The 22,878-nt window shown below is 44.4% G+C and overlaps 1 protein-coding gene across 1 annotated transcript in view; it reads left to right on the top strand.

Annotated features, from left to right (window-relative positions):
- Nucleotides 1–15,074, top strand: part of SDK1 (sidekick cell adhesion molecule 1) — a 416,654-nt gene extending 401,580 nt beyond the window's left edge. Inside the window, exons 43-45 of the mRNA XM_074918870.1 lie at nt 1,630–1,750; nt 1,972–2,101; nt 8,803–15,074. Coding sequence (XP_074774971.1) covers nt 1,630–1,750; nt 1,972–2,101; nt 8,803–9,075 — 524 coding nt within the window. The 3' untranslated portion in view covers nt 9,076–15,074. The remainder of the gene's footprint in view (nt 1–1,629; nt 1,751–1,971; nt 2,102–8,802) is intronic.
- Nucleotides 15,075–22,878: the final 7,804 nt, after the last annotated feature.

Genomic DNA, 22,878 nt, shown 5'->3' with positions numbered 1-22,878 from the left:
ATTTATCTTTGTCATCATTCCCTGACAGATGGGGAGAAGGAGAAAAATTCTGCTTTTCCATGGCTGTACCCAATGCAAATATTCTAAGACTGTATGTGTGAGGACTGTATCACAACTCCTTTATATTTAATAGTGACCTGCAACTCACATTCATTCCCTAAGCTAAGCTGCAGTTGCTGGGCTGGAGGCCAAGCAGCTAGGAGGTGTCTTGGTTACCTGGTCCTGATAAACCTTAACACATAATAAGCATCAAGATTTGAATTTTCCTTTAGTTACAATTTTTACCAGTCTCCTTTCTGAAAGGCAACGGGGGCTACCTGCTCTATAACTAGGAATGTTAAAATAGTTCCCTTTCAAAACACTAAGTTCTTGAGGTCTGAATATTGTTTTTACCTTTTCTTCTCCTTATATGATAAAGTCCTGGAAGGTTTGTTCACATGTGATAGTCTCCTCCAGCAAGAAATTTCTCTGATGCCAGGAGGTGCCAAAAAAGACATGTTAATGAGTAGGATCAGGTGGATGGGTCTTTGAGCTACCTGTTCTTAGAGATTAATGTAATGAAGGAGTCTTCCAGGCAGTATTTAGTAATTCAGTTCCAAAGTGAAGATCTTTTCTTTCTTTATAATTCACCTCTAACAAGTGTTAGAAAATCAGATTTCAGTCCCATGAGATACAAGATGTATGAATTCTGTGGCATTTTACCAAGTTAATACTGTTACATATTTGTATGCATAGCTCATAGGAAATCTCTCATCTTCTTAGTTTTGCTCAGTGTTTGGGGGACAGACATGAAAAGACAGGTCTGACCTGTACTGTCAGATATCAGTGTTCACACCGAGTCTTAATGTAGCACAGAAATTGAAGCCGAGGATAAAGTACCTGTCTGCTGCAGTGTCAGTATGCAGCCGGTCCCTCTCCCCAGGACACAAGCTGAGCTCACACCTTTGGGATTACAATGAATGAGCACGGGAGAGAATAAGCTCTTGCTATATTTGATCACAAGAAATAATATACTTTGCTGTATTTTCCCTCTTCTGCCAGTCCCCTGTCCTTTTCCCTGCCTTACATTGTCCAGTGATTTCTCACATCTATATCTTATCCTCATTACAGCTCTGACATCTTTTTCCCATTTGTTATCCACTTACCCTTTCTCTTGCTTTCTTTCCTGCCTTTTTGGTTTTTTTCTGCTTTTCCTCTTTTTCTGCCTTTCCTAGTTTTACTTTCCCTTTCTTTGCTTCAGTCAGCATGAAGGGGATTCACAGCACTTGATTTAGGACATTCTCTGTGGCCACCTGAATTAGTCACCTGGTTTCTATTTATAGCAAAAGACAAGAATAAGCAATTTTGGAGCACAGTTCATCTGTGCTATTTTAGATACTTAACTCTGAATGAAATGCACCCATCCACGCATCCTCCTTTCCCCTCTTTTGGCTTCTTCTGCCTGTTCACACTCCTAATAAGCTCTTCTCCTTCACTCTGATTGTTTTCATTTGCCAGTAAGAAAGGTAAAGCGATTTTCAAATAATTAACGATGTCATCAAACACAAAGAAGAAAAAGTTTGTTCCTACAGTTTTATTTGGGGGAAAAGGGCTTTTGTTTCAGCTGAATCTTTTATTGCCTGGTTCCAGGTAAAACCCTCTCCAATGTGGAAGAGTCAGTCACCCTGGATAACGGAGGCTTCACTGCTCTGGAGCTCAACAGCAGACACCTGAACATCAAGAGCACCTTCTCAAAGAAGAATGGAACCAGGTAAGAAGCTGAGAACACCACAGTCTTGGAAATGGTGTTTTATCTAGCTTCAAACCACTGTTAAATAGTCAAAAAGGAGAGACTGTTGTCTGGAGGATCTAAGGAGGACTTTAATGCCCAAGTCACTGCCCCAGGCTGTGATTCTGGCTTCTAAGCATGATTTAACGGTGTCATTTCAGAGAAATTACAACATCCTATACACTTACCCTTTATGTTTCTAGGTCTCCTCCTCGCCCAAGCCCAGGGGGGCTGCACTACTCTGATGAGGATATCTGCAACAAGTACAACGGTGCTGTGCTGACTGAGAGCTTGGGCCTGAACGAGAAGCCCTTAGAAGTGTCGGAGTCAGAGGTAAGGGTTTCCTTTGCCTTGCCAAATGTTGCCCAGTCACTGCAGACATTTGTTTCCCTGATGAATCCTGGCAGGTCTTTGAAGTCTCGATCCCACACCTGCATTATACTGTATTGTCACTGTTTGTCTGTCTTGGGGACTTTCAAACCTCCAATTCACCGTCCTGTTCTCATCACATCTTAAAATTAAAATCTCAGAGGAAAGAATGCCAAGCAGGACCCAGCCAGGGCAGATTCCAGACCTGGCCTTGGAAGGTATTCAGTTTTCCAGTGTTGGGTAGAAAGACAACTGCAGTCAGCCAGCATGTGCTCACCTCTCTGGAAGGGGCTGCACATCCCCTTCTGCCTGTGGGCTGCAAACTTGGAGCACTTTTGGAAAGACCTATGTATACTGCAAAATAACCAGCTGGCTGCAGCTACCGTCTGGAAGAGGTTGAAGGTGGGATACACTTTGAATTGTGGCACTGACTGAAGTATGGGATGTGGTTTGAAGTTTTCACAGTGCCTTTTTTATACAGCTACAGCAAACACCCAGATTCGGAAGAGTGGTGTTGGGGGGCGGTAACTTCTGCCTCTGTAACAGAGGGAGTAAGTGGGGAAGGAGCAACCTGCCAGGGAGTGCATGGCCATGGTGTGGGAGCCCACCATTCAGTTTTCTGAACACCCAAGCCTGCAGCCTTAGTTTAACTCAAGAGGAGCCTTCTGCTCAGGTTGCCTTTAGACTCTGTTCTCCAAGGAAGGTGGGTGTATGCCGGCATTATCCATCTGGCCATGCTTCATCTTGTGTCTTATAACCCCCTTAAGAAGAAAGTGCTTGTAGACTGTAAAAGTCCAACAGTGGCCAGGGGTGAATAGACAGACTTCAAGGGGATATCCAGAAAGGTAAATCTGTCTCTGAAATGGTGTGTTGTCAGCTGAGATCCTGACAAATCTGAACTGACAGCACAAGAAGCAAGCAATGGGCCAAACCACTCCAAACCTGACCCTTCTAGCAAGAATAAATCAAGAGCAGCAAGTAGTGAAAGAAGATGACAGTTTTCATCTGTAGCTTTTCTGCACCTGCAGCTACAGCTGCTTTTCCTGGCTACCTAGCTCTCACCTCCTGTTAATTACCACGGACAGTCTGCTGCTTTGTGCTGCCCTGTGGCCGACCCATCATGCAGGCAGCTTTCCTTAGTGTAGCTCAGGCTGCTATCTATGCAATGCACAAGCATTACCCTCCAGATTAAACCCATAGTGCTTTGGTCATGTCACTGTAACAACCCAGCATTAAACCTGTCATTAAAACAGTTTGCTGAGCATGATCATGAATTTAGCACTGGCACCTTTTGACATTAATTTCAGTGCCCCATGTGGTATTTCCTGGTAATGCGCTAAAGTCTACTTGCAGGGTGTCATTACTGCCTTCTATATTCACTGTTTGGACAACACAGAAGAAAGTCATTTTCTCAGGCTGTTATTAATATTATTTATTTACTGTGTATTGCAGTTGAGCCTGAAGGTCTCAGTTGAGATTCTAGTGTTTTTGTGAGTCTGTGTGCACATGTGAGTACGTGAACAAAATGTGCTTTCTGTTTTTCCTTGGGGCTCAGATATGCAGCCCTTCTGTATAATGTCTTTGATGCTTGGGTTTTTTTGTGGTGGGGAGTGTTTTTAGGCATGAAATGTTAATACATTCCCAGCAGAGGTAGCAATAGGAAATGCTGCCTTTTGATCAGCCTAAGAATGATGTTTACATTGGCTGGTACAGACAGGAGGTAAGGTTGGGTTGGGGATGAGGTGGGTATAGGTGTTGGCCCCTCTCTTTTCAAGTATTCCTGTACCTATTAGCCCTTCCTGTTTGTCTTTTCTGTTCTTTTTGTTTCTATTCTCAAAGGAGATCTTAACAAACAAGCTCTGTTTTCTGAGAATTTCAGAATTTCCATCTCTCTTAGCAGGCAGAAATGTTTGCCATTATATGAAGAGTTAAAGCTATCTTTTTATATAAGCTCTACACAGGTTTGGTCCTCTGCATCAATGTCCTGATGCTGTCTTCCTCTAATACATCTTTGTGTGGATCTCAGGTTCCACTTAATATGATGTACATAAGGACAGGCAGGGCCAAAAACTGTGCTTTTGCTTTCAACCTGCATGTCATCTTGTTGCTGCTTAGTCTTACCCCTGTTGCCTGAGGTGTCAAGATTTTATATGGAAAAGAAGGGAGCTCACTGGCTTCAAGTCTCATGGGTTTTACTGAAAATGAAGAAGTCTGAGAGAAACTCTCGGGCTGACTGACTGTACTTACAACACGGCTGCCTAGGAGCCTTCCTCGGAGCTCCCTCCTGATGAGGAGAGCAAGAGAGAAACAAAGAGAAAATCACGCAGACCGAGCAGTGCTCTTGATATTCATAAATCAAGTGGCTAACTTACTCCATGTCATGAAAGCCAAGCACCAGTACTGTTAATGAGGTTAAAGTAGTTTAATTGGCAGGTATGGAGCAAGAGAGTGCTAAGAGTGTAATTTCTAAATGATTAATAATAATAGGCTTTTAGATAATGAGTCAAGTGGATGAGGCTCTGGACAGAATCTGAAGAAATTTGGTGCTCACCATGTAGAGAAGTTTGATGATATATCTGCATTGTCATCCAGCAATGGAAGAGCAGTTTTACAGGAGGGGAGGGGAGAGTGATGTTTGTTTGTTTGTTGTCATGTGTCCTTGTAGTTTCCCCAAAACAGGTTTCAGGAGATAATATTCTCACAGATTACCCACATTATCAGTCGGTGCTGAATGCTGGTGATGCTCTCGTCTTCCCAGCTGCTCTCTGCAATTTAACTGACTTCTGCTTTCTCAGCTCTGTAGGAAGATATTATAAATTTCCACTTAACACTTAATAGGGAATATGGTTTAACTTGTTTCCAATAAAGTTTTCCAATGATTTTGACAAGTTGGGCACTATGTGGAAACCAGCTGCAGGTGACACATTAAATAAGCAAGGGTTCCTGTGTCCAGAGAAATCTGTTTGCCAAGGTTACCTTGTCTGTTTTACAGCATATTCATTTCATGTCAACTAAAAGGAACTGCTGCCATCTACATTTTTAGAAATAATCTCATAGGGTTGTTTCTTATGCAGTCACTTTAAGAAAAAAAAAAAGAAAAGAGACAATTGGAACTATTTTCAAATTTCCCATTGACTAAGCTAACCACTCTGGTTACTGACTTGCCTCTGAACACCACTTGCGCATTTCATGCTATCAATAAAATACTTAAATAGCCTCTCATTTTCTGTATTTGTTGTTTCATAGGCATTCATGCACCTTTGGTTGACAGTCTGTAATGTCACCGCACACCCAATCACACTCCAGCCTATGGAGGTTTCCAAGGTAACAAAGCCACAGTCGCAGGGAAGGGAGAGAACCGAAAACAAAGCTAAAAGCCCTGCAGCATTTCTATTTACTCAATAGTTTAAAAACCACTAAAAAGTAATCCTCTAGTATAAGCTGTCTGTATTGTCATGCAAAACAGGTTTATCTTGCTACTCCTTGATTTTCATCAGGGCAGAGAGGGATGTGGGATGGCAATTTAAAGAATTCCTTGCTGGTATGGGTGGTTATTAGTCCCTTGTTCGGAGCAGACCTTAGAAGATACTTCAGAAACATGGACAGAATAGTCAGTTCCTGCCTGTTCTGAAGGAAACATAAAGAAAACATGTTGCATCGACACTGACAAGTAGGTTATCCTTTCCAGCCTCTGTGCTAATGATGGTGAAAGGCTGAAGTTACTGCAGCTATATATGTTTCATGAAAGTGCTTCTGAAAGGCACTGGCCTTATTTACGCCACATTAGTGTTCCCTTTCAGTTGGTATAGTGGACTAATTAGTGGACAGATTATCAGCAGGTGATAATTGGTTTAGATTCCCTCTTTCTGTTCATGGCAGTTCAAGTGACACTGTATTTCAAATGGCAGCAGCCCATCTAAAAGTGTTCCCAGTATTTCTCCTCTTTATTATGTTGACTCTGGCAATCTCAAAAAAACTTGGCTTAGGTCCAGAAATTATATTAGTTTTCTGGGTGAGTATTTTTCTGCTAGCAATGGACAGAAATCAAGTAGCTACGTCAGTAGTATTATACCTATCAAGTCATGTGTCAGTCTTCTGGATACAGCTTCTTTTCAGCATTTCTTCTTAGAGTTTCCAGCCTTTTAGTTGTCTTTATGTTTCTATATGTCTATGGGATCATCAGGAAGACCAGTAAGGGGCCACTAGATGTTTGTGGGGTTTTTCCTCCTTATGCTTATGACACCTCAACTCAGCTGTGATCCATCTTTTCAGCAAGAGTTCGTTTCTTTGTGGGGTGGCTGAGTGTGTCCAAGTCAGAGTGATGGTCAGCTGGGGAAGGAATCAGAGGACAGGGCAATGGCTGTCGTAGCTTTGTGCCTTTGATGGAGGGAGCACATGCTGGAGGAGTTTACACCTTCAGGTGCTGCTTCTGCTGAGTGATCCATAACCACCTGCTCAGGATATGGAGACTTTTCTTCTGGATGGCCACATCATCTCCCCGCATCCCAGGCACTTTTTACTTTAGACTGTGGAGCTGCAGCATAATGTTTGGAGATGTAGGTTAATGCAAAGTGAAACACCTTGATTCTTGATAAGAACAAAGAAAACCAGAGTTTGAGGATCTTTTGGTCTGCAGGTAAAATTGGTTGCCTCTACAGCCAAGGACCCGCTTGCCCAAGCTATTGCTGCCACACTCAGCCGTGCTGTCACTTCTGCAGGCATTGGAGCCACTCTTCTTGGAGCCCCTTACAAAAACAGGCAAGGCAGTGCTGGCAGGATGTGCCCTGAAGCAGTGCCAAGACTCTGGAGATGCTCTCTGCACCCACTGGCTGTGAAGTGGTCCAAATCTGGGGATATTTTGGGCATGCCGCAAAAAACACCTGTTCAGGAAGGTCTTTGGAGGGAGTCAGGTGTTGGCTTCCCAAGGCTGGCAGCTGGTGCAAAAGGAGCATTTTTTAGGAAAAAGACTTGTTGAATTCCTTCTGGAATAATTATTAAGTGCTGGTAAGGTTTTGTTTTAATATTAATTACGTGTCAAGGCACCTGAAGCTTTTCATTCTTAAAATAATTAAACAGTACTTAATTCTGAAAGAGCCAAAGCATAGGTAATAGTGGAAGGGGAATTTTGCAAAACTGTAAAGAGCTGCTTTGCTCAGACTTTTGGAAAACTCTGGGAAAAATTTCCCAACTCTGTCCATCACCCTCTATGCTGGAAAATGGGCATGAAATAGTATCGCAGCAGCTATCTAAGCAAAGAGGTGGGATGATGGATGCAGTGCCCTTTTCAAACGATGGTTCACAAGGCATTTGAGGATTGTTCTTCAGAGACCATTAAAAAGGAGCTGAGGAGGAGGAGAGACTAGTTGTGTGGCAGGCAGGATCAAGAAGGATGTGTGTGTGCTGTGTGGTGTCATAGATCAGAACGATACCAACCTTTTGAAATTAATTGCAGCAACTAACAGTTATGAGCTGCACTTACCCAACTCTATCTTGTATGTCTTAGGCAGCTACTACTTTGATATTTAATTGCCTTTAGAATCAGCTATGCAGATTATCAGGGGGAAAAAAAAAGGAGTAAAAGCTTTTGCATGCTCAAACCAAAGATTCTTAAAGAAGGAATGAGACAGGGAAATTACTGAGTAAATGTTTCTGTGCTGTATGGGATGTGGCTGCAATTAGTGGGAACATTAGTGGGAACAGAAGGAAAACGTGCACTTGGATAGTATGGCCAAGGCTTTGCCGTGGTCTCTGTACCTGGAGGAGATGTACAAGCCCTCTGTGATTCCTCCAGCTGTATCACAGCTTCAGAGGAGGGGCAGATGCACAAAGCTTATCCAGTCACATCTCAATAGAGCTCCCACTCGATATTGATATGAGCTTTGAAGCTATCCAGCAACTGTGCATAAATGTTTCAGGGGTAAGATCTGCTCTGAACACAGGGCTGTGCCTGAGCCATCCCAAGAAAGCAACCCCTTCTGCCTGGCAGTTCTTCTTTTCCAGATTTTGCATTCTCTTTCTTCTATCGCCGCTGGTCGTGTGCCTTGTTGTACCACCAATGATCAGCTGGAACATACAGATACAGTTGCCTGAAAAAAACTGTGATGTCGTGTAATTCCCTTTCAGTGATATAACTAATTTTCAGTACTTACCAGGACTTGCAAGCCAAACTCAGGTAGGCTGGTCTGAGCACCACAAACAACAGCATGTCTGGCTAACTCTCATGGAAGACATTCTTTCTGTCCTTGCATCAGAAGAGCGATTCTCAAATGTAATTGCAATCTTGTTGATTATGTGATTGAAAGCCGTTGGTTTCCCTGTGACGTCTCTACACTTCCCTGCATCTTGTGTCAAAATAGAAACTCCTGCCTCTTGTTGCAGTGTTTTGCAGTGAATTAGAAGGAATTTCTCCGCATCTCATTGCCAGCGTTTGTTGGGTGACTCTTCTTCTAGCAGCAAAGCCTGGCTAAACCAGAGTCCTATGCTTTTTACAGTCCAGCATGTATTACACTTGGACTACAAACCATCCTACCCTCAAATTACAGCTTTTGTCAGCTGATGATATTAATCTTGTCTCTAATTTCTTTTTGAGTGGAATAGGCTAAATCATAGATGCTAATGGCTGATTTTTTGTTGGGTTTTGTTTTTTTTTTCTCCTGATGCTCCAGGCCACTGACTCGGATTATGAAGATGAGTTGCCAAAGCACTCCTTTGTGAACCATTACATGAGTGACCCCACGTACTACAACTCATGGAAGCGGCAGCAGAAAGGGGTGAAGCACCCAGCATCCTATAGATACGAGGAGTGCGTCGCCAGCGAGACAGAACCCTATTTCCAGACTGTCATCACAACACAGAGCTCAGGAGGGGTGTACACCCCAACGGGACAGCCTGCGCCCGGCTCCCGGACTCCAGTGACAGGGTTCTCCTCCTTCGTCTGAGACGGGGCTGGAGGATACAGCCGAACCACCGGCGGCACTCGGGGGGGACCCGTCACAGTGACAGTGTGTGCGTGACCGGTGCGGTGAACTTGTGGGTAACTTCTCTATCAGGGTAGAAATGGATGGGAACACGGATGAGGCTGGGGTTTTTTTTTCTGAAGACAATCAACTCTAAAAATATGGAGCTGAACTAGCTGAACCTTTGTTTAAAAAAAAAAAAAAAAAAAAAGGAATTCCGAAAAGCGATGATTTTAACCACTTGTGAATAGTAGGGGTTTTTTAACCGCTTTTTGTAATACTGCTTCAGGAAGCAGCTCCCATGCCCCTCTCTTACCTCTTTCTTTCTCTCCTTCTGTCCCCCTGTTCCCAAACAAGGAGGTGAATTCCCTAGATGCAATGAGTGACTTTGTGATGTGATTTGAAGAGAAAACAAAACCTCCCAGGCTCCTTTTTCTTCCTTTTTCTCTACTTTTTTTTTTTTTCTTTTTAATTTTTCTCCTGTCATCAAGGTCAAGTAGGAAAACATAGAAAAGGGACAAATTTTTGCATGAAAAGCAGACACCTCCTCTCTCCTCATTGCTGCTCCCTGCATTAGGAGCACTGGCTGATCAACTTAGGCTCAGATGTGTCACTGTGTCTGCTCTAGGCTCACTACTGGTGTATTTATACTGAATTACTGACCTGTTTCTCTTTCTTGTTCAAATGGAACCTGCTGCATTCTTTAAATATTCCAACTCCAGGGCCTTTGGAAGAGGAGATGACTCAAAAGAGCACTGTAGGCAGCAGTGGGTGAAGCAAGTGGGAAGAATTCAGATGCAAGGTCAGTTTATTTTTGGTGTGGCTCAAATCCTCCCTCTGCATGTGCCGTTTGAATTGGTCATTTTTTTAAATGTCAAAGGACACACCCCAGCAAGCCAGAGGGATCTTTCAGTTAAGATTGCAGTGACAAGCTAGAGAGTCTACTAATTGGTGAGATTTTTGAACGTCAAAGTTATCCTGCCCTGTCAATAGAAGTTGAACATCCTTTCTTACCCAGACTCTGCAGGGCTGCTTACTGGTCTGTAAAAAAGTACACGGTAGCTGGGTTTATTTGATTTCATTTTTTTAGTACAAAGACACATCACAGACTGGGTGAGTTTTGGTGTCTACAGGTGCCTTTTATTGATTCTTCAGCTTCATATCTGGGAGAAGCAACAAAGTGTCTCCAAATAAAGCTAATCAGGTTTTTCAAGCATTAGGGTCATGAATTACCTTGTGCACGTTTACAGCCTGCTTTGTGCACTTGAAGTTACAGCTTTTTGAAAGAAGAGAGGAGAATTTTAGTTAATTTTCCATCCTTCTGTATAGCTCCCTTTTTGTTTTCTTCTTTTCTGTCCTTTTCCTGAGTCTGTCATGTTTAGCAGCGAGTTGTTTACTCACAAGGGAGTTGTCAGGGGTTTAAAGAATCCAAGTCCAGCCCTTGGACGTAGCAACAGTCCTGGATCACCAGACTTTTTACCACAAGAGTTTGAAAGGTGAATTTGGAAGCAAGCGAGTCCTTTCTTGCCACTCCAGCATCTGGCATTTCCTCCCAGGTGGGGGTAGGTCAGCCAGGAAAATTGGTATCCTGCTGCTTGCTAATGTCCTGTCCGGACATGTGTGGGCACTGTTACTATTGCAGATTGTCCCTGTCCTCTCTGGGGAAATATGGGACAGCTGTGGAACTGGGTGGCGGTGGCTTCAAGGCAGGTTGTTGAAACCAACCTGGTGCTGATTATGGTGGCTGCCTGTTCCTGCCCATGGGGGCTGGTTAGAAGTAGCTTGATTGGCACCTCACCTGAACAGTTGAGGTCCAAGGGCAAGCTCAGCCTTGCTGTCACCTTTCAGTGCCTCTTGGATAGGGCAAATGATTTTGGAACTGCTTTTACTCTTTGTCACTGCCTCTGAGCACTGCTGCTCTTGGTGCGTACAGATTCTGGATAGCTTTGGCACTGGATTGCTGTTCCTCTCCAAAGGCTCCAGAAAGAAGAATTTCAAAACCAAATACTCCAGTGGGTGTGTTTAAGGGCTTTTGAGTTTGGGATAATGATCCACAGCTCATTAGATGTCAAGGGATATGCCAAGACACGGGCTTAAGCCAAAATCCTGTGAGCCATCCCCCTCTCTGCACCTGGATAGGATGTGTGTGGGATGGAGAAGGGGCTCCACAGAGGATGACGTGGAGCTTACTGCGAAGAGGAATGCAAAGCAAACAAAAAACCCACTGCCTTCTGTGCACTTTGACTGTTCTCTTAAGCCATATGGACTTTGCTTTAATTACTGAACTGACAAGTTTGTTTGCAGTCTTAGCTTTTTGTTTCTTAGAAGAAATTATCTACATGAGTTTCTGATTTGTTTTCTTTCTCCTTTGTTATTTCCTGCATCAGTTTACATATTTTTAAACACCTTGTTTTATATATATGTGACATAGCAATGCAATTGCTGTTGGAATTTTAATGGCGCTTATCCAACAGGTTTGAGAGGTAGTGCTACAGGAGGAGCCTTTCAAGGACCACTAAGAACTTAGGGATATAGATTAGTAGAAAGTAGATCGAACACCGAAGACTTTGCTCCAAAGGAAAGCATAGTGTGAGTAGCTCCGTATCTCCTGAATATTGCCAGATCTGAATTGGTGTGAGGTGCAGTTACTCCCTGGGGCTGATCTGATACCACATTGAGCAGAAAAGCAAGGAAACCATGGGGAATAAAGGAAATGGACTTCGCGGCCACTGCTCCACTGAAGGACAACGTGGGGAGCAGCACGATCTATATAAAGAGAGGAAAAGAGACTATTCTTTTTTTCTCAGAACTATCTGCAACTAAAAAGCTTGAGCTTGCTGAGGACCTGCTGAGTTGGCTGTTTGGCCCTTTTCTTCTGACTGCTGCTGAAATAACAGGTTAAGTGTGATTCCTTTAGGACCTGTTGATCCAGACAAAGGTATTTCTGTTCCATTCCAGTCCACTCTATTGTCAGTCTTGGTTATGTTTTGTTTAGGAGTTGGCTTTTCTTACGTGTGGTTTTACTTGACTTAGGCAATTGCAGAGCGTGGAAGTGCACTGCCCTGCTTACCCCTAAGATAGGCGTAGGCTGTGTGTTCTGCTGCCCAGGATCTTCTGTAACTACCTGCATGATCCCCGTGCCTTCTTGTTAACATGCTGTACTTGTAAAATATGATTAATGGGAAGGTTTTATTTACTTCAGATATCAGGTAAATTGTTCTATCTGGAAGGAAACACTCCATCAGTTAGCAAGAAAGCTCTATTTCATACCTGTAATCTTTGGGAATCGCAGCCTTGAAATACGACTTTTAAACATTAGTTGTCATGTTACAATAACTTCACCCATCAAATCCATTTCTGTTTCCATCTTCCTGTTTATAACAGTCTTGAAAAATTAAGGCTTATATTTAAAATGCCTTCTTAGGATATTTTATTTGTATTTATTTATTTACTTTCCCATGTTTCTCAGGTCTCTTGGTGGCTGTTACTAAAAAATAAAAACAGCATCATGAAATGACCAAGGGAGACATTTCAGGGAACGGTTTAATAGGAACTCATTTTTCATGCAATAGCCATGGAAATACCCAATTTCCTGCAGGAAAAAAAGGGCCCAAGTCTTCTCCCCCTCCCAGGGCTGAGATAACACCGGCCACCACCGTCAGCAATGCTCCCGGCACTCCCAACAGCACCGAACCTCAGGTTGTCCAGATCATAAATCACATGCAAAAGTGCACGTAAGTGAAGGAGCTGTACTATTTCAGCGACTCTAAGCGGAGCGTTTTATTCCACAAAACTCTGTATCACACAAGGTGTGTCCTCCACCACACCCTTGGGTGGAGTATTTTCCATTCCCATCTCCTAATGCTCGGCTGCTGGTGCATGGCCAGTGCTGCTGGGGTGCGAGTGGCAGTGGTGAGAAGGGACAGGAGAGGGCACTGTTTTGCTTTCATCAGTGACAACCTCTTTTTCCCCACCCTGGGAGTCACCCGTGTGAAACCCCTTTGTGGGGAGGGCAGAAAGCAGTGAGAGCACAGAGCAAAGGGTTTAATCGGCATTTACTAACGGAATCACACTGCAGCCAGTGATCCCACTTTTGGAAGCAGTTGGCATTACTGGAGAGAACTAAAAAAAGCATCCAGAAAAAGAAACTAATCCATTACCCAAAAGGATTTTTTTTCCCCTCTTCATTTTGAGTGTTAAAGCCAGTGATGCTTTGCAGATGGGCCAAGATCTCATTTTTCCTGCTTATACCCAGGTCTCTGCCAGAAGCTGCTGTAGCAATTGTTTAGAATAAATATCCAAGTCTGTCTTGACACGGGGATACATTTATTATCCTTGGCATTGCTTCCCTCAAGAAATCCATTGGGTCATCCAAAGATTATCCAATCTTCTTTCCAAAAAGGCAGGAGAGCGAGCTGTTTATACATACAGAGCATTGGTGTCATCTTCTACTTGCTGTTTCCAGATAAGCAGGGCAACTTGTTTCAGAAAATTCCTTTTAGAAAATGAATTTATTGGGAAACTTAGGAAAAAAAAAACAAAACCAACCAACCACACACACAAAAAAAAAAAAAAAAAACAAAAAAAAAAACCCACACCAAACAAGAAAGATAACCTTTGGAATGACCATTAGAAGTCATGAAGTCCTAGAAACCTGAGACATGCAAGACTGAATATGATCCCAACACCTCCTATCTATAGTGATCTCCTTTATCAACAGCAGCCAGAAGGGCACATGCAATGAGGGGTTATATTTGGAGAGGAAAAGCCATCACAGAACAGTTACTAAATGGGCAGGTTGTACTGCAAACAGCTTTATTCAACCTGGAGTTTCCTGCTAGTTCAATCATATTTCTTAGGTTGTTTTTATAGGTTTTTGCCAGCATGTGTGGAGTCCGTACATCATCATGGCATTACTAGAGGTCACGTGGGGAGAGGTATGTTGCTGTGGTGTTTATACAAAACCACACGCATGATGATGTGGTTGTACAGTATGTATTGAAACCTCCTTACAGAAACCCACCCTTGAATTAGGAGCACAGTCACCCCAAGACTGAACATGTTGGGCTGGGCATGACCCTTCGATGGCTCCATCTAACAAGTCCCTTCAGTTCTTTGTATTTCTATATTCCTTTTCTTCTCCCCTACATCTTTACCCCCAGCCCTCCCAGACAGAGTTGGCTTGCACTTTGTGAAGGTTTAAAGTTTGCCGCCCCGGTAGTTGAGAGCCACAACTGAGAAGCACACACGTGACACATGAGACAGGTGAGAGATGTTCAAACAAGGAGTGAAATACCACTGGGGCTTGAGATTCAGGCTCTGACTCAGAATTTTATCATCTTAAAGCTGCCACCTGCCCATTTTAAACGGCCTTGGAGCCTCAAGACTTGGCAGGAAATTCATTATTTTGATGCTGTTTGATCACTGTGCACTTTCTTGGGGCTTGAATAGCTGGATATAGAGACTAGAATGGGGTTACAGAGCTTTACATTGAAGTGTATTCCCATTTATGCCTGATTCTTTAGATCTGGGAATGAAACCTTTCTGCTTACACAACGTGGTGGTGTTCTGCAGGTGGGGTGCCTGGGAAGTGCCACCAGTGCTCCCCCCTTGATGTCGTTAAGCTCCTGGGCAGTGCTGGGACCTGTCACAGTGCCACCCAAGAGCTCCCACTGCAGAAAGATGCAAGGACGTGGTATTATGGTGAGTTTGTAGCTGGTCACATTGCCACTCTTCAGATAGAGTCCATCCTCTGATTTGGTATCTGCCATCAGCTATGGGGTAGGACCACCTAACACAGATGTGTTTGAGTTACCCTTCGGTGTACTACGGTTATTGGATCGTTGCTTTTACTTCAGTGTCTCCTTGGGGATTTGCCCTGGATTTTTGTTCCACACCTCTTGTTAGCCTCACCTTCACCACTCCACTATTTTATATGAGAAAGTTACTTCTTCTTTTGCAAACTTGCTTCTAATTAAAAGAACCCTTTTTGAAATGTGTGTGTCCTTGGTACATTTATTTTGGGTAGGGGAAAAAAATATTTTTCAGCCTCTTCTGTTATTTTTGGCTTGAAGAAGTTTCTGGGTGCCTCGCCAGCATGCTCACGAGTTAACAGCTCAAGATGGTGAAAGCATAACACGGACTGAAATTCTTCACTGTTCTTTCTGGACTGTAAAGTCTTATAATCCCCCATTGCTTTTTAGCTAAAATGATACTCTCAAATAGTTTCCACCCAGAATTTGATCAATCTTAAACATTGTTATTTTGCAGTGATAAACTTCCTCCAGATCCTTATTACAGGAGAGTTGAAACCCATTCAGAAATGGAAACCCATGGGGCTACCATTTTGTACACGTTCATCCCCTTGCAAATAATATTCGTCCTCCCCTGCAGCACTCTAGCAGCCATTAATCAGTTCCTGCAAGCGTGCTGATGTTGTGGAGGCTGGACCAGATCCCAGCTGGTGGAAATCAGGGCAGCTCTGTTATTCCAGGGTGGCTGCTGGTGCTTTTCACCAGCTGAGCATCTGGCCTAGAGAAGTAAACTAAACACAGTCAGATTGGCTACAGCTTTGGTGGGAGAAATGAGAGCAAGAAATCAATGTTTTTCAAGTGGGAGAGGGGGGGCAGAAAAAAAGTCAAACTACTAAGGAAAAAACTCATATTCTCCTGCTCCTGAAAGGGATATTATAAATAATGCAGTGTTGTATAAATACAGGCAGCCCTCTGCGGCTGGTAGCTTGTAATAACCCAGAGGTATCAATGTACCCATTTTGAAGATGAAAATCTTCACGCCATAACATTTCATGAACGAGACATTATTCTGCAAAATTGCCATAAGATGCAGAAGTGCTTTTTTGAGGTCATTCGGTGACGAAGTGTATCATCCTCCCGCTTCCAGCCCTTACTCTTTTCAGGATGCGTTTCCTCCTCACATGTTTTGTGGTTAGGATTGGAGCATGGACATAAACACGGGAGTGGATGGGAAATCTGCCATGGCATTTGTAGCCTAAACAATACCAGAGAAAACAGATTGGCTTCCCGCCCTGCCCTGAACAGCACAAGCAAGGGCTTGACTGAATTGAGTAATCTGGGCTTTCATTACTGACCCTTTTCCTGCTATTTGTCTCATTTGTTTCCTCTTCCCTCTGTGTTTTTGCTCCAGGGTTATTTATTTTTCTCCTTGCTCCTTTTATTTTCATTTATTCTAAGCCTGCCTCTTGTTTTTGGTTGTTTTTTTTTTTTCTCTCCTACTCTTACCTTGCCAATTATTTTCTTTTCAAACCTGCATTTCCCACAAAATCAAAAGGAACTTCATCTGAACACACATTTTTGTTGGGTTTTTGTTCACTTCCATTGGGCTCCAAAGCAGGAGTCCTTTTGCTTTGTTATCTTCTTTCTTTGGAAATGCAGGGCATGTCCCTCTAAGCCCAGGTTGGTAGAGACCTTCATTAAGTAGCCAGTTGGCATGTTCATCAGAATTTGTTAACGAGTTAGGATAATCCTAAATCAGATGAGTCTGACGCAAAGTGGTTCTGCAAGGTTCTACAAAGCAAATTTCTCAGCAGCTCTGAAACTGGTGAAGTCATTTGCAGAATCTGAGAATCTGCACCTATGTATGGACAAATGAGCAAACTGCAAACTGTTGGTGCGTGACGGTGACAATAATGTGTCAGAGGAAGAAGGAACCAACGCCCACAATGTCATTCAAAGGTACTTCCCTGCATTGTGTAACTTCTAGGGGGTTTAGTGTACCATTCATGCTGTCAGCTCAGATATGTACCCTAGCAAAGCACCAGTGCACGCAGTGGTGAAACCATGGGCTTTTTCTTCACCCTGAAGTTCATGCAAACGATTGCACTTCGTGCACTAAACAGGCGGTACAGATAAGGCTAAAAGTCAAGTCTGAAAAAAAGCATGTGTAATATAGCCTGGGGCCTCATGCCAAGAGTGATAAAATGCCTTATAAACACAGGTGACCTCACCACAGCCCTGTCAAATTGGGAAGGATTAATATCCCTCCTTTGGTAGGAGGAAATTGAGGCACAGGCCGGCTTTGCCTGTGGGACCAAGCCGCAGCTTGTGTGTCTGGTATCAGTGTGCCCGAGTGGCCTCAACTGCATATGTCCTCAGCGCAGGGCGAAGAAAACACATCTTTCTTACAAAACAGCAGGATGAGTTATTTTTGGGTGTCTATAAATTGTCTGTTTTCCAGCACTATCATTCTTACCCTACCAGGGGAACCTGACTGACCTAATTAGAGTCTAATTCCAACAGTACAAGACTCAACTTGTAAATACAAACTTTTTTAAAATTCTGGGTTATTTTTTATGTATGTACAAGTGCATCTGATTGCTGTAAACACCCCCAAGGTGGTTGGCAGGGGAAGAGCAGGGCAATAGGAGTCATTAGAAAAGCGGAACTATGGAAAATTTGACATGGAACAGGGTAAATTTCCAGACTGATTTATGAAACTGTGACTTAATCTGCTGGGAGACTGTATCCTCTGGGGTTAAACCTCACATAACCTGATGGAAATTGGGAAATGTTTTACCCCCCATCATGGAAAGGACCAGCAGAGGAAGGATTCAGCATTTCAATCTTTCATTCAGAAAAAAACATCCAGGTGATCGATGAAGACACTCTCATTGATCCATAGCTGTCTCTGCACCACAGCAGAAACTAAAGGTAAGAAAAAGATGCTCATTTTCAATGAAGCTCATTTCATGAAGCAGGTAAGGGTTAATCCAACCAGCCAAATGCCTGGCTTTAGTTGCTATAGAAAAATCCTCCAGGTGAGGTTGAGTGAGAAGCCTCCAGCCATACCTGTTTGGATTCTAAAGACAGACTGTGCCTGAACATGCTCAGGATGGCTCGCATCCAGCACCTGCTGTTAGGGAATCCATGATGTTGAGTGAATCGTGAGCCAAACAGCTTCAACCCTGCCCTTAGTCCATGTGCAGGATGTGTCTGGAAAAAACAACCAGAGCCCAGGCACCAGAGACAGAAGCAATGGGCCAAACTCTGCCCTTGGGCAGACTCTGAGTGCTGGGTCTGGGCAAGCAGAGATCCTGGCTCTAAAAGGGATTACACCCACTGGCCTGTTTTTAACATGTGTCCTCGTGAGATAGGGTGGGTTTGGAGGTGAGAGGATTATGGTAGAAAGGGCTGTATGTCGCATGTTTAAAGCTGATGTCTTCAGGTCTGTCTCATGACTTTTGTTTTTTTTTTCTGGCTTGACTTCTTATTTGGAAGTGGCTCAGCAGAAATTGAGGTCACTGTAAATGTGGCAGTGCCACTTCACTTTCTGGAAAGCGCAGGCTGCTTCATCAAATGAGCCCAAGCCACCAGCTGGGAGGTCTGAAAAGACAGAGTTCTTCTCTGGTACAATGTGAGACAGGTAAAGGAGAGGTTGTCCTTGGAGGAGCTGGTGTCTAAGTGCACACAGCACTGCCCCCTGCTTGCTTTCTGTAATTGGTTTTATGCTGTAACACTGGCTGTGGTTTATAATTTTCCACCCTTGCTTGGAAATTATAGAGCAGTGAAAGGGAGATGGGTTTCAGCTGTTGATGCTTCATGAGCATTCAGCAGCATTGCTGGATGAAAGGAGCAACGTGGTGGTTTTGCTCTGCAGAGGTCTCAGAAATACCGAGGCATGAAGTGCTATGTGGTTTCGGGCTCGGTGAGAAGGAAGGCAGAAACCGGTGCCAGCCCTCGGTCATTCCCTGGCTGCTGGAGCTCTTTGAGGAAGTCGTACATCTGGTGCTTTCCCATTTAGTTCTTTCAAGAGGCTTGTTTGAGAGCAAGGTTTGTAAGGAAGAGCCAGAAATAAACAGCTCATGATCCCATTTGTGGGACAAGAGGAACATAAGAAGAGAATTGTTAAAGGTGGGACAATCAGTGAATAAAAGCCTGTTTTTAAACAATTGCTACATGTATTAGAAGACTGCTGTGTGTCACAATATAACTTTTTCCATAGCGTGTGGAGGAAAGGGAGACCTTTGGGTCTACAACACAGGAGCTGAGGAAAAAGCCTGAGATGCAGCGGAGTATGTGTCTCCCAGGGATCTTCTACCCGGTGGTCTGTGTCCACGCAGGACTTCTCTCCCCTTGGCTTTGTTCAGTCCTGCCAATCAGACAGTGGTAAAATCACCTCTCCTTTGGGGAGGACTCTGTAGTTTAATAGTTATTGTACCTCTGTCTCTCTGAAAGTTTTTACAAACAGAAGGGAGGTTTGTTTGTCAGCCCTGTTCCTCTGAAGTTCTGCATGAGGTTTAATATCATCTTCTATGCCCCATCAATTCAGTTGTCATTTCCCCAGTTGCTCTATGATGTATTGTCCCATTATTACAGCTATGACAGTACCAGTGATACAGCCAGATATCACAGCTCAAATACCCTGCTGTTTGTGTTAACCATGGTAACCACCAGCTTTTGAATTCCCACATATCTACTTTGCTTGGCCACTTGTCCCCTCTCACCGGAGAGGAGTGTGTGCTGCTGGCCGCAGCGGAAGGGCGGTATGCTCCGGGTGACAGTAACACAAACACAGGGAGAGCACCCGATCCATGAACGCCAAGCACCCCACCACTGCTGCGGTAAGGAGGGGTAGATAGCGTGTGAGCTAATATTGAACCAGGACTGTTGCCAGGGTGGTGTGGCAGGAACAAACACACCAAGAGCCACTGCAGTGCAATGGGCCATGTGGGGGCCAGTAGATGAGTGTAGGGGGCATGCAGGGCTGTGGCTTTGGTGGTGTCTAGGACCACTACAGGAGACCTTGCCATGGAGGGAAGCAGCAGTCACGCTGAGTCACTCCTCCTCTCCCCAGGGTATAAGAATTTATAGTCTTTTTATAGCACTGTGCATATTGCCAGGGCTTCTGCAAGCCTCTTTAGAGTCCTTGGTTTTTCTTATCAGCAGGGAAAGCAATGGCACTGTATTGATATCTTTAAGAAGTTGATGTCAGAAGGGCTGAGGCCACATCTGCTCATGACCTGGAGAAGGAGGTTCCTTTTGGACCACTCTGGGTCCTCAACAGGTACAAATCATTAACCCTGGAAACATCAGTGGGGCTGTAAACCATCTCTGTCTTCTAATACATAACTGTGACCATAGCCCAGTGCACCAGAGAGGTCACTGGCCAATGGGGTTTAACAGCTCTGTTGGAGGTATTTCTTATTAAATAAGTTACTATCTGAAATGAGAGAGGGGGAAAAAATGTGACAATTTTGTGAAACGGGTGAAATTAGAAGCATTGATGTCAACTCAGTCTGCTGCTACTGCTGTTATTTTTCACTTGTTTAAACACATTTGCTGCATGAGCACGGTGGGGAGCACTCGTTGCTCCCCCTTTCAGTACCACAAGATATTTTTCCTGTGTCATCACCCTTGGACAGGCAAAAGCTGTGTAGCCCAAACCTGGGCAACTTTCTTCCTCTCTCTTAGATAAGGTGCTGGGATGCTGCAGCAGCCTCACCTGCAGCACTGTTGTGTGGTTTGCTTGCCTACAATGGTAAAACCCTTTAAATGTTGCCAGGAAACATGATTTGGAGAGCCTTCCTCTCTGCTTTATCTCTCCTGGGTGCCATTTCAGTGATATACAAATTTAAAAAATAACCTAAGCACACACTCTACCATTGCATTTAGTCCAAAGAGCTGCGTAAATGTAAAAGCATCACTTTAATGCATGCAATTTGTATAAAATTATGTGACAATGAGTGTTCAGGATTGCCTCACCTGCAGCTCTTAGTTGTGGTAGCAATTTTGGTTAGAGGTGGACTTTTTATCGACTGATTTTCTCAAATCTGTGCAGCTAGGAAGACAACTGCACTCTTGAGACACATGAAGAAATCTAAAAGAACCTCAGGTAAATAAGGAGTTTGCAGAAGCCCACCAGCCACATTTGTACCCCACATACCCCACCCCCAGCCATGTGATGGAGCACTGTGGGTTTGTTCGGGCTCTGCATCCCTCCTTCTCCTTAGAGTGTCATTTCTAGATCAATGGATTGCTCCCATTCAAACCTATTTTGGACAAATGAGCAATCTCCTTGCATGTGAAGTTGCTTGCACAGTTTATTTACTTTTTTTGGGGGGGTAGCTAACATTCTTTTCCTCCTCTGAAGTCTGGCTTTGTCTGTTCCTCTCTGAGGGAGGAGAAAACACTGAACCACAAACGTGCTTCCCACTGAGAAATCACAACGGCTGTTAGCAGATGTTATTGGAAAATCAAAGGGTTTGTGCGAGGGAAGAAATGCAGCTAATCCCAGCTGGGAAGTTGCTGCCCCAGCACCTGGTTACTCCTCCTGCCTCTCATTGCAGTTCTTGATGTCCTCCTGGTATGGGACCCCACGATGGGGAGAACAAGCTTTTGGATGCAAATTGTTGCTTCAAGGTGTCTTGTAAGGGGGAGACATCATTAAAAGGAGAATAAGGTTCCTGCTGCAGCACGCTGACAGGGTTCAGCTCTTCAGAGCAGCCTGGAGAAGCAGGAATCAGGCACACACCTCCATAAACCAGTTAATTGATTACTGTCAGCCACTGATTATATTAATCATCGAGCACATTGCAGCCACATGAAGCTGGGGATGTCTGAGGTGTTGTCCTACCAGAAATGGCAGTGCTGCCACTTGGCTCTTCCATGTGGGTGTGAAGGTGATCTCTGGACCCACTGGCAGCTTGGCACCCGCTGCATGTGTTTTATGAAGCAAAATAAATATTTCAGCAGAGGTACAAAATGCCTCTCTGGGCACGGCCAGATGCCACACATGATCTGCCTGCACTGACTGGCAGATAATTGCAGAAGCAGTTGGGTTTCTTCAAGGCTGAGTGTGCCAAAGGCAGAATTGCGATGCCTGGTGCAGGGGAGCATGATGTGTATGTAGAGTCCTTGGCTGGGACTCATCTCCCCTCAGCCATGCAGGTCTACTCATGGGCTTAGGGGACACAGGGAAGGGGACTGCACTGGGCTGCACAGAGAAGGACACTTGTGGCCCTCCCCAGTGATGGGACAAAGGAGACCACGTGCCCCATCCCCACAGCCACCCACCAGTGCAGGGAGTTTGCATACACCACAGCTAAATGGCCAGAGGCTCCACTGCAGGGTCTGCCTGTATGTGTAATGCATTTTCCCTCTTTCTCTGGTAGAAAGCAGCCGCTCCCATGCGTGTGTGTCTAGGGGGGACACTGAGCTGCCTAAAGCCAAACAACAAAAGTTATCTTGTGCAACCCCATGCCTGACAGCAAACAGAAAGTCTGGAGCAAAAGAGAAATGGGGAACTCCTTCCTAAAAGCCACAGTTAGCGAGTGCTGGCGCTGGCTGACCTCCTTGTGAGCACGATGCTCACCATGCCAGCAGATTGCTCAGTCTTAAACACCTCCTGCCCACATGCCCATGCTCTGGTGGCTTCCTGGGGCTTGAGTCACAGGCAGGCAAGTCAGGAAAGCCACTGGTCCATGCAGTGGGGCTTCAGGCAGAACTCCTATCAGCTCAGGTGCAAGCACAGGTAGTGCCACCGCAAGACCATATCCTTCTTCACACGGAGTCTGAGGTCCAGAGGGCTCTGCCTGAGGATAACAGACCCTTTCAAGCCCTTGGCAAGTGTTTCCTGGCAGGTCTGTCTCCTTGAGCCCCTTCTCTCCTGGACCCCAAAAAGGAGGTGCAGGAGGACAAGATAAATGGGGATGGAAGGGGGAGACACAAGGGAAGGTATATCTGCACAGGCAGAAACCCCCCAGGAGCTGAGTGGGGGGACAGTAGCAGTTCCTTGGCCCTCCTGATTATA

Source organism: Athene noctua, chromosome 15 (genome assembly GCF_965140245.1).
Source record: "Athene noctua chromosome 15, bAthNoc1.hap1.1, whole genome shotgun sequence".
NCBI classification, from domain to species: Eukaryota; Metazoa; Chordata; class Aves; order Strigiformes; family Strigidae; genus Athene; species Athene noctua.
This window is presented reverse-complemented; position numbering and strand designations above follow the sequence as displayed.